General features: G+C 32.2%; 1 protein-coding gene across 1 annotated transcript; it reads right to left on the reverse strand.

Annotated features, from left to right (window-relative positions):
- Nucleotides 1-6,243: 6,243 nt before the first annotated feature.
- On the reverse strand, nt 6,244-10,944 carry LOC131593271 (thioredoxin-like protein CITRX, chloroplastic). The gene is made up of 4 exons (XM_058865636.1): nt 10,667-10,944; nt 10,209-10,331; nt 7,119-7,199; nt 6,244-6,560 (listed from the first exon to the last, which is right to left on the reverse strand). Exons 1-4 carry the CDS (start codon nt 10,934-10,936, stop codon nt 6,444-6,446), a joined length of 591 nt encoding a protein of 196 aa, XP_058721619.1. The 5' UTR covers nt 10,937-10,944; the 3' UTR covers nt 6,244-6,443.
- Between the last annotated feature and the right edge of the window lie 1,957 nt (nt 10,945-12,901).

The following is a 12,901-nucleotide window of genomic DNA, read 5'->3' on the forward strand; positions in this document are numbered from 1 at the left end:
GATTTTAGTATTCATGTAACTGCCGACCGGCTGCGAATACTATTTGAAATTATATACTTGTAAGATAAGTTTGATTACTTTTTTTGGAGAAGGACTTGGTATTGAAATTATTCTGACTAAGGAATATTTTGGGTATTAAGATAGTTTTGGTTGCTTATACAAAAAGGAAACTTCACATTTTTGACATTATGTAAAAATAATTTTGATTTAAAAATAGAACATTTTTTTATTGTTTTAATTTGAAAAACACATGGAAAATATATATGTACCAAGGCTCGTGATAAGTTAGCTAATAGTTTATGGCTGATGGCCGATAAAATTAGTAGTTTAACTAATAGATAAATGTAAAATGACATAAAAAAATATTTTTTTAATTAATAATTGAATATGTATTTAAAATAATTAAAATTTATAAGGATAATAATGAAAGAAAAAATGATAAGCTATAAGTTAAAAAATAATTTATAAGTTAGTAAAATAAGTTATAAGCCCGTGATAAAAATAGGGTTATCAGACAGTTTTTTATTATATACGAGCTTATAAGTAATAAACTCAAAATAAGATTTGTCAAACAGAGCCGAAATATTCCGTCAAATCACATATATATTTTAAAGATGTGGCAAATATATCCATTAATCTCAAAACACATTCATGATATTAGTAGTCAAATTTTGTCAAATATATTTTAAAGACGTGGCAAACATATCCATTAATCTCAAAATACATTCATGATATTAGTAATTGAATTCCGTCAAATCGCATATACATTTTAAAGACGTGGCAAGCATATCCATTAATCTTAAAACACATTCATTATATTAGTGGTAAAACTCTACCAAATCACACTTATATTTTAAAAGACGTAACAAGTATATCAATTAATCTCAAAACACATTCATGAATATTAGTTGATGAATTCCGTCAATCACACTTATATTTTAAATAACAATTAATCTCAAAACACATTTATGAATATTAGTTGGTGAATTTCGTCAATCACACTTATATTTTAAAGATGTGGCAAGCATATCCATTAATCTCAAACCACACTCATGACATTATTAGTAGAATTTCGTAAAATTACAACTTATATTGTAAGGACGTGGCAAGCATATCCATTAATCTCAAAACACATTTATGACATTAATAGTAGAATTCCACCAAATCATGCATATATTTTAAACATGTGGTAAGCATATCTATTAATCACAAAACACGTTAGTAGTAGAATTAATAAATCTATTAGTTGCCAAAATGAGAAATAATAAATCTAGAACAAATTCACAATATTTATATAGTTAGGATCTCTTCACATAAGGATGACAAAAAAATCGTATTGTGGATATTCGCAGGTAAAACCTGTCATTAGCATGTTTGATGATTTATTGAGTATCCTTATATAAATACATAAATACACATTTAACGATACTTGTATCCATCAGGATCTGTATTCGTTAATAATTATAAAAAATTAAATATTATTTTGTTGAATTTAAAACTATTATTATTATTAATCATTACTAATACTTTGATTAATCCAAAATACATTATACACATGGGGATTTCTAAGGATCCAACCTCAATCAAACAGACAAGCAACTATAAATAAATAGAAACCTATATTCGATCATCCTTAACCTAGCAATGTGTCATTATTTTCTCTCATATCTTTGTAGTATTTACATTGTTCCCATAACTTAATCATTTCTACATTTTCACGTCCCATGCACCATTTTTCGTTGCAGCAAACTTAAGTAATTGGGCTTTCATACCTTTGCCTTTACTATTCCTTGTAACCCACCAATCCATAAAAAGAGCTACACGCAACATCAATTTTTTGTATTAATTGCTCAGAAAGAGGGAAGCATTGCATTCAATGATTTGTGGTAGAAAAGGTCACACTTTCTATTAGTTGGATTCTGCCAACATAGCTTAGCATTTTTGCACGCCAATGTTTGATCCTCCCCACAATTTTATCTACCCAGCTCATATAATAGTGAATATACATTTTTTTACTAGTTAGAGGCACTCCTAGATACTTGAAAGATAGAGGGCCTTCTATGAAAGATGTAAAATCCTTTATCTATTCTTTAGTATGGTCTGTCTCCCCTCCAAAATAGGCTATTAATTTGGAAGGATTCACTATGAGGTCTTTGGATCTTGAGAACTCATTAAAGGTATCCATCACTAACTCAATTGATCTTGTATCTCCTCTAGCAAACATAAGGAGGTCATCTGCAAAACTGGGATTGATAATGTGAAATTTCTCACACTTTGAATGGAAATTGAAATTAGGGCTCTTCCTCGTCTTTTGTAGAGATCTGTGCAAATACTTTATATCAATGACAAAAAGCATGGGAGGGATGAAATCTCCTTGTCTCAAACCTCTTTTTGCCTTCACAAATTTGGTTTAATCTCCATTTATAATGAACATGTAAGACATTGTGGTAACAGCCAACATAATCCATCTAATAAATTATTTTTAGAATCTAATTTCCTTTATAACTTTGGCATCTAGGCTTTTTGGAATAAGAATCACCAAAGTGTTGTTGATTGCACTATACACCTTCTCATTCACAAAGAAATCAACCACAACTGCTATAAAATCTTGTTTCATTATGCTCCATGTGGCTTTGAAGAACCCAACACCATATCCATCCATCCATAGAGTCTATTATTATTATTATTATTATTATTATTATTATTATTATTATTATTATTATTATTATTATTATTATTATTTTATTTTTATTATTCGCGCCACCTCTTTTTCGTTGGGGTTGTTCTTCCTCGACTTCGTCGACATGGTTATGCCGACATTTTCTTCGATGTTTCTCATGCGTTTTCTGGCGATGGTTGGTTAGAGTTCTCCTATCACTTTAAGGTTTTAGGTGGACAAGTGGTGTGCCTCTCACAAAGGTGTGTTTTTCAAAGAAGGATCTTCGTGGCCTGCAACGGAATGGATCTTCAGTGAACTGGGGGGTGTACCTGCAAGGTACTCCGATGTCAAAGTGAGAAGAGAAAGCAATTAGAGTGCAAGTACACGGTAAGAAGAGAAAGAATTATGTTACCTGACCCTCTAGTGAAAGAGGGTATTTATAGCCCCCAACACTGGGCCAAGGTCTCGCTATTAGACTGAATACCCAGGCCCAATTCGGAGACTGCCAGGATCCTACGTGTGTAGTGGAGGCCAGCATGTGGTATCCATCCTGGGTTAACCACTCCGAAGTTAAAGGGGGGACGCAGTCTTTCAGGGAGCGCGTGGACTCCGCCTAATCCGGAGGATTGGGAGTGAAGGAACCCTTCGAGGAGGAGGGTCCTCTATTGAAGGAGTGGACGGAGGTGCTCGCAGAGAGCGCCTGCCTGGGGGTCGGGCGGGTGGTGTTGCTCGGACCCTATCCTGCCCAACTGAGGTTTAGTGGAGTCGTTCGGCTGAGGACCTCATGCTTAGGCCCGTGTGACGAGCTTGCGGCCACGACCCGAGGAGGGATATCTTAAGGGCTGAGAGAGAGATTTGGGCCTTAGTCCAATTGGGCCTGGATTGGGCAAGACACCGGCCCAGTCCAGAACATAATTCATCAATGTGCTGATACAGATAACTTTGAAAAGTTGAGTGATGTTGAATCGGTGAAAAAAACATGAGAAATTTTAGAAAAATCGTTTAGAGGCGCTAAGAAAGTGAAAGAGGTGTGGTTACAAACTCACAAAAGAACGTATAAATTGCTTCAGATGGAGAAAAAATCTGGTAAAACTTCATAAAAATTCTGAGTTTTTCTAAAAGAATTGGTAAAACTTTAAGAAATTTTGGAATTTTCTAAAATAATTCGGTAAAACTTCAAAAAAAAATTCAAAAAATCAATAAATAAGCTCATATCCAATTTTTAAAATTTCAATAAAAATGCTTAAAATTCTCCTCCTAAACAAATTTTCGTATCAGATATATAGAAATAAACTACTATCGAATTTTTTGTTTTTTTACAAATTTTATACAACGTAGAAGCTAGACAAAAGAGGATTCAGAACATAGGTCATAGAAAAGAAAAACAGTCAAAGTATTGAAGTACTTAATTTGCTCAAGACACATTAAATTTTAAGACATGTGTGTAAAAACAAAATCCATAAAGTTTTAAATGTTTTAAATGAGTGCGTCCAATTTAATTTGCAGATCTTAGTCAAAAATCAACTTAACATAATAACTTTAAGTAGCATGACAGTAAATATGCTACACAAACTCAAGAAAAACATTACTTTTGAAGAATACAGAAAATGAAACATGATTAAAAGTCTTTTTCTTTTACAAAAGAAAACTAAAATAGATTATTTCTTTTCTTATATAATGTTTCGGGCATGTCAAAAGGCCCAATGACCGACTTATTATCAAAGACCTAATTAAGCACACTCTCATTTAAAATAAATGACCAGGTAAAATCTTGACGGGAGGAAGCATGGAGTCAAGTAACTTATCAATTTTAAGTCGTTAGATTCAATCCAACAACCCTCACACTCCACTTTGCGTTTATCAGGAGCGTTTTCAATCGTCAACCATATATAAACTCATTTACATGTTATAGCATGTACAATTTAATTTATTATTACAAGTTACATCACATTTTTCTATTTTTATTAACTTGGACATCGAAGTATTAATTTTATAGATACACGATTACTTTACCGTATTGTAGACTTACACCATCATAACAAAAAACTTTTCCGTTAACACATCATCAATCTTTTATTTCACACCGAAATATATAAAATATGAATGTTAAATATATACAACTAAAAATATGAAAACATATTTTTGAAAAAATACAGAAAAATATAAGAAAAGAAAAATGGACTTGGAATGATCACACAAGAGCTGAATTTGTCTAATCACCATAATTGACTCAAAAGGATTAATGTCAAAATCAAGACCTGTCTGACTACCAATTAAAGATAAAAATACAATAACAAAAATCTTAATAGAATTGTTCAACTTAATTAATTTAGTCCAAGCGTGAATGCAGAGTAGAAAATTATTAAAATTGTCATAATTATTAATAAGATAAAATAAAATGAAGAATGAAGAATTTCATTTTACAACCACACATATATCTATATATCTATAATCATAAGTTGGCATAAAAATGGTTAGAAATGCAATCAAGCATCACTTCTCTTGTTAAAGAAAACAAGACAAATGATGTTTATTTACCTAATCTGATTAATCAATGCCTAACTATATAGTTATAAGGTTAATCTCAATTATTATAGAAGTAGCATCACTTTCTAAAAACTTAATAGCAATTGCTAACACCCAATTAACTTTGTTTTGCCATACTTAGCAAAATATCTAACTTTTCTCACAAATTTTGCTGGCTTTCAAATAATTAAATCACAATTATTATTTGTTTTATCCTTAGACAAAATGATAAATAATCACTAAAAACTCGCATAAAAAACTGAGATTCTAGAATTTAAACTCAGATGATGATATATAAGCTCTAACAATATTTATTTATATCAACTGAGTTAAAATTTACAACTCAAAATGTAATGTTAGTGTCTAATCTAACAGTATCGACTCTTACCGATTAAATTAGGGTTTTGGACAGATAAATTAGAACTTTACTTACTATTAATTCTAGTAATTGTGGTTGAATTGGTTATATTTGCAAATTGCAATGCACTAAACAATTAGTTTTTTTTTTTGGTAGTGGGGCTGCTTGACCCTCTCCATACCTATGCTACAATGAAGTTTCCTTAATGTACCATTCAAATCCGACAACTAGTGAGTAATACTTGAAAAGAAATTACATCTTAGTTTCCTTTTTAGGGGGAACAATTTATCATGTCTTTTGTTTTTGCATTATTTTATTTTTCCATGATGTTACTTCCATACTTTGTCACTTTCAATTGCTCCCCATTTACCTAATTCAAAAGTGACATCATAAAATGTTCATCCACATTAAAATTAGGTTTTCGTCCCGTAAATAAAATTCAGACGATAAAAAAATCATAAACGTTTAGTATATTGGAATGCAGGTTCAAACTCCCACTTTTCCATTAAGAGGAATGCACTCTCAGAATCCAAGTCTTCACCAATAGGCCAACTCCCTTAGACTGAGAGGAGAAATTCGACAAAAACATGTAACCTAACCTAAAAGATTGTTGTCCTTTTCAAATAACAAATTTTATATTTGATGAAATGAATACACTAACAATAATGTTACAAAATGTTATTCTAATGAACATCACATGTGAAACACTACAACAAATGTCTACCTCAAAGATTACATAAATTATCATACAAACTATGAACTTCAAAACCCAAATTCATATGAATTGGTTAGCACTTCAATTATGTCCCCAAAATAGGTTACAATTAAACCAAACAACATCTTGTAGGATCTAGAAACTCCATCTATGTCATCATCATGTGATGAGTAGCCTTAACTTTTTCACATATCTTTGTCAATGATATCTCTCATCATTTGTATTGGTATAAGCCCTTCAGTCCTAATAGCGTCTTTCTTCGGATCAGGACTTATAAAGAATAGGGTCGGCAACCCTCTTACCTGAAATACACGAAACATTCAATGTGTTGTTTAGACGATTAAAAGTTTCCACATCTGCGAAGTTTCGTATCATTCTGATAACTAATCGATCATTTATTTCGAGAAATTGTATTTTGATATTCGTTTAGTAATACTAATGCATGCAATGTTTCTACCAAATTTGTGCTGTTTAGAAGATGATATATATGTATAAATGTTGTTCAAATTCAAAGCAATGTTCTGCATGTGTTTAGGTTTGTTGCTAATATTCCACTTAAGGTTCTAATAATCTAGACTTGAAAAATGAAGAAACAATGAATGGAATTATTCTTGTCAAAAAGAAGCTAAGTGCATGCATGTATTCTCTTCATGTGAAAGTGTGTTAGATCAATAAATTTGAGGATATGAATCACTTTTGAACTCAAAAAGCTATAAATCATAACTTTAAGAAAGAACTTATTCTGAAGACAGATTAAAAATATTTTTTAGTTTTCATAATCACTTTTGACTCTCCTAAAAAGCGAATAATCCAAGTACATGTAAATGTATGCATAGGAAACAAAACAAGATTATTATTACCTGCATGTCGCGCGCGAACTCATACTCGTCATCTGTGTCAACCTTAATGATCATCGCATTTTCCTCATACTCGACTGCAAGCTGCATAAATTTTTGAAGGTTACTTCCGAGTTTTCAAATCAATTACTATTGACTAACATTGAGGAAAATACCCTCAAATCATTAACCATACAATCGGTTGAAATATGATAGACTAAAAAAAAAATAGAAATTTAGCACAAAATATACAAAGCTTGATAGTGTAAAATGTCAGTAAGAAAATAATTGGTAGTTCAGAGAAAAGTTATCAAAGATTTACAGGACCAACGTGATTATCAGAGTATAATTTGTCCATTGAGTTCAGTTCACCAAGTGCATTTCTTACACAAATGGAAGAGAAATAAAATATTCAATATATGATACTAACTATTATACAAGTTATGGCTTTCAAATTTCGGTATAACATATGTAAAAGTAAAGTTTTGGAGTATTTATAAGACTTAATTCAGGAAATACTTCTAGGAAAAAAATAATAATATGGAGGGGATCTAAATGGACTCAGGGAAGTAAATGTGGAGCGTAAATCCATACTAGACTTTCGTCGGTTTTGTTATCTTGTGATAACTAATACATACTTCAGAAAAAGAGAGGAGTATTTTATTATTGATTGTAAATATATTTTTATTTATTATTTGTTTATTATGCAGGATTCTATAATCCTTAGTCGCTTATTTTGTTTTGACATGATTCTGTTTCGGGCCGGCGGAAGGCCATATCACGGGAAAATCCAAACCAACACACATCTCCTCGAAGTAATGAAGGATAAGGTAGAACCGCACTAAAGGGTTCAACATCTAATCTCTTCCGTCTAAGGACCATTCACTGTCAGATGTGATTAGACGGTTCCCCGCATCTTATGTCGGGGAATACGGGATGGTTATAACCGTCTTCTATGTATCAGCCCCACCATACGCTATTTGCAAATATGCATTCACTCTAAATCACATTGCCGCCGCTCCAGTCAAACGTACTCTTCTTACATTCATTATCTCTGGTTCCAGTACTGAACAGATTCGATAATTGCTTAGCTTCTTGTATATATAGACTTGTAATTCTCTTATGAAAAAGTATCAGAGTTAAGTTGGTATCAGAGCTCTTTGGTTTGCTCCATCTGTTATGTTTCAGGGTTTCAACCACCATGAGCACTGACCCAGTTTTACGTTAACACGGAGCATTCGGTTAGTGACAGTTGTCAATCACTGGAATCTCCGACGATGACACGTGCTACACCATCGGTCTCAGACAGCTCCGACCTGTCAAATTACAGAGTCGCAATGTCCTATCTTGCTTGACATGCTTCCACGTGCCGGCACCGTTGCAACAGCTTTCCGGCGCGGCGGCGCTTGAGAGCCATGCACTTGTCGGCATTTGATCTTCAAATAGATAATTTGCTTGGACTTTAAGGTCATATCTAGAAAGAGTTTGACGGTCCAACCAAGCTAGAGTATTGGTTATGGATGTAAGGATTAGGAAACGCGAGAAGAGAAGAAGCCATAGTAAGGTTCCACGGATCAAGCAGTGGCATTTAAAGGGTGGAAAAAAAATCTTCCAACACAAGATTTTAAAGGGAAGGCTGACTGCGCCACAAGAAAGTGCAAAAGTTATGTGGGACAACATGGCACGGATAATTAAAAACGTAGAGAGAAAAATAACATCGAAAAATCAAGAGGTTTCAGACTTAAGGGCAATGAATTTTGGTGGTAGAACGAAAGTGTGTAGAATAAAATTAGAACAAAAAGGGAAGCCAAAACTAGAGAGGGGATCAAAATTATACATTTTATCGTCTGATTCAAGAACACGGGATAAAAGAAAAGCTGAAAAGGATGGATAATGGCAAGGTGGTAGGTGGGCCACGCAACATAAGTATTGGGGTATGGAAAAGTCTTCGGGATAGAAGTATCGGATGACTCAACTATTTAACGAGATTATGTGGTCAAAGAAATGTCGAACATGTGCAGAAGAAGCACCTTAATTCTGATTTATAAGAACAAGAGCGATATATTTGAAGTTATATTTTCTACAATTTTGGTCTGTCAATTTAAACGATTTTGGCACTTCACTTAGTCTCCAAAAGAGGACCAAGAGTGTTAAAAATTCTCAATATTGAAGGACCAAATTCATAAAAGTAATAGCCAAACTCATGGAACACAATTTCAGACACATTGAATAACTCATCACAAATTAAAAACAAAGTAAGCTTGAGCTCCTTCGAAAATTATTCATAACAAATCTACAATTAAATATTACATTTCAGAATTCGTGTTTAACCGAAGCTACGCTCGAACATCTATTCACTTATCAGTGAATATGAGTCATACTCAAACTCAACATCAATGCATTTATAAAATAAAATGTAAAAAGCAGAAACAGGTTTAGAAGTGATGAAAACATCTTATATGACACGGTAAAATACTAAGAGGAGCAACGAGTTGCACTTGCAGCTTATCCTCAAAAATTTGCCATTCCATAGTGGAAATGCAAATGAGATATAACACAACAAACACAGCTTCAAGCAAATGAATTTAGAATCGGTATAGGTCTGTTTGGATAAACAATTTAATTAAACACTTAACAATATCATATAAGTGCTTATGTATAAGCTATTTCAATAATTAAATAAAAAGGTAAACTCAAATTGTTATCTTATAAGCTATTTCTAAATAAGCTAAGTCATTTTCATAAGCTATCTTAGAGTGCTTATGGAAATAAGCTCAAAAACAACTTATGTTAGGTTCTGCCAATAATCATGTTAAATTCTGTGAGCTTGCTTTACTATAAAATGAATTGATTATTTGAACTTATCTACTAGCTATGAACTAGCTATGAACTTCTCAACCCAAAATCTACAAAGCTATGAAAGAATCAAAATGGTATTCTGAAACAGCAAACTTTATTTGAGGCTGATATAAGTAAAGGTTGAAGTAAAACATACATTTCACTAACTCAAAATTTTGAAACCAAAACATGCGATAAACAACACATCTTCATAGTCATTCATATAAAAGCAATGGTTAACCATTCTCAGAATCCACATCAAATTAAACCTCATACCATTTCAAGTTCTTGCGCCATTAATATGCACGGCCCGCACCACGTCGCATAGAAATCAATAATAATAGGAACGTCTCTTTCTCCTTTCACCAGCTCTTGGATTTCTTCAGCTGAAAACTTTTTCTGCAAAATCCAAAATAACAATCAATGACATTACAACAGCACCAAACATCAACTAAATTTCAATTTTTCATAATATCTAATACTTGAAAGCTAGAGAAAATGGCTATGGGCAAAGAAAAGTTTCAATTTTTTCAACATAGGATTCATGAGTGGAAAAAATAGCACAGACCCAAAATTACTATGAGGAAAACAAAGGTATTGAAGGTATCATACCACTAAAGGGCTATATGAGCAAAGAAAAGTTTCAATTTTTTCAACATGGGATTCATGAGTGGAAAAAAGAGCATAGACCCAAAATTAGTATTCAGAAAAGAAAGGTATTGAAGGTATCATACCACAAGATAGTCTTCTCTAACGTGTTTTCCTTGAGGGGGTCTGCAAAGCAATTTTCTAGGGGGTGTAGAGATAGAAAGAGGTGTATTGTTGAAGTGAGTGGTTGTGGAGAGAGAATGAGGTAGAGAAACATTGAGAGGTTTGGAAGAGAAGGGTGAGAGAGTGGATAATAGTCTGTGATGTGGAAGAGTATAGGAATGGAAGAGAGCCATTGAAGAGTCTGGAGAGAGTGAGGAAGAAAAAGAGGGTTTTTGAAAGAAGGGGTTTATCATTCTATCTATCTTATGTACACGTAGTATTTAGAACTAGATAGAGTTTACCTATGTCTTCACAGGTTACTTGTTACAGTTACTGTGTGTTTTTAGATTTCACCTCGGTTTCAATTTGTATATTTTTTCTAGTACACTTTTTAATAGTTAATTATTTTTTTCAAGAATTTATTTTTTTTAGAAAATTTTACAACCAACCTCATGGATCTCTTACACACCATGGGAATTTTCATATTTACCCCCAATTTTCGTAGATACACATCCGAAAGCACCTCATATTTTAAAAAAATTTGATTCCATTCATAAATGCATCTACGGAAGCGTATAAAACATAGTGAATCTTGGGATTTTCTCAATTTATTGAGAAAATTCCAAGTTTCGTAGATGCATCTACGAAACAATCTATTGTCAAACCCTATCAAATTTTTTCGTAGGTGTAACTATGGAAGATTTTTCCCAATTAATTGAGAATTTGAGATTTTCTCAATTAATCAAACTCCATCAAACATTTCTGGTGTAACTACGGAAGATTTTTCCCAATTAATTAAAAATTTAGGATTTTTTCAATTAATTTATAATTTAATTGAAGATTTTCTTAATTAATTGGGAAAATCTCAAATTAATTAAGTGTAACTACGTAATACTTAAAACAAAGTGAAAGTTGAGATTTTCTCAATTAATTCGGAAAATCCCAAATTAAGTTACCGTAGATGTATCTACAGAACATTCTGATTTTTTCAATTAATTGGGAAAATACCTAGTTTCACTATGTTTTAAGGGTTCCGTAGATGCATTTATGGAAAAAATCAAAAAAATTTAAAAAAATTGAATGCTTTCGGAGATCCATCTACGGAAGCACGAGGACAAATTTGTCAATTCGGTGGTGCGCCTAAATACTCTGGGGTGGGGTGAGAAATTTTTTTTATGGAATGTCTATCTAAGTTTTTTTTAATGGGATGTCTCTCAATTTCGATGTGTTGTGTTATATTATGTATTATGGGTAATAATAATGGTCGATTTATTATTACAAAGTAATTTTAGAGGGTCTTCACATTGTATCTTCAAATCTAGTTATATGTTTCATCCATAATAATTCACAAATTTCTAACTTCATAGCTCTAAATTTTGTTTCAGCGCTTGATTGATGATATTTTCATTATTTTTAGCTATGTGTTTTTTGTATTTTTTTATCTTTTCTCAATAGGACAAACCTAATTTTAAGAGGTGTTGGGTATAATTCCAGATGATCTCTGTCAATCAATTTTTGATGATGATATATCAAGAAGCTCTATCAAGCCTCATCATTTGGAAGAATTCAAATCCCAGATGAAATTTTGAATCAAGCAAAGGATCTTGAAGTATCAAAGACTTTGAAAGAGAGAAAGTGTGAAAGCTTTTCTAATTTGTGTCTGAGTGATCAGAGTATTGTAAAGATATTGGATTAATTCTAAAATTACTAAGGCAGTGTACACCTCACCTAAAAGTATTTTAAACATCTATAAAAAATTTAAAACACCTTATAACCTATAGAGGAATCATCAAGGTGCTTGTGGGATTGATCAAGAGTGGTCCTTATCATTTAGGAATCTTGTATACATTGTCTAATTGATTAAGGACCTTAACCAGTTGAGTAGAGCAATGCATAAAACCACTTTAATTGATTAAGAACACTCCTAATTGATTAAGACACTAGTCGTTGTAGAGTTTTCTTTTTAGGAATTAGAGTTTCAGTTTTTGAAGCTCACAATTGATTAATTTTATGGTATAATCGATTAAAGCAGTTAAAGGTCCATAAATATTTTTTCCTTTTTGAGAAAGTTTTCTTTAATAAATAGATTAATTCTCCTCACTTTCAACACACACCTAAAACATATTTCTATATACTTTCCACTTTCTACTCTCTCCATTTTATTTTTTTCTTCTTCATTAAATTGCTTTAGTGCTTTGAGAGTGAAAAATATCAAGTGA

This window comes from Vicia villosa, linkage group LG3, assembly GCF_029867415.1.
Source record: "Vicia villosa cultivar HV-30 ecotype Madison, WI linkage group LG3, Vvil1.0, whole genome shotgun sequence".
NCBI classification, from domain to species: Eukaryota; Viridiplantae; Streptophyta; class Magnoliopsida; order Fabales; family Fabaceae; genus Vicia; species Vicia villosa.

Excerpts from the sequence above, each read along its gene's own strand:
- LOC131593271 (XM_058865636.1), bottom strand. The coding sequence starts at position 10,936 with ATGATAAACCCCTTCTTTCAAAAACCCTCTTTTTCTTCCTCACTCTCT. Across the intron at positions 10,332-10,666 it reads TTAGAGAAGACTATCTTGTG|AAAAAGTTTTCAGCTGAAGA; the intron begins GTATGATACCTT and ends TGGATTTTGCAG. Across the intron at positions 6,561-7,118 it reads AGTTCGCGCGCGACATGCAG|GTAAGAGGGTTGCCGACCCT; the intron begins GTAATAATAATC and ends CGTGTATTTCAG.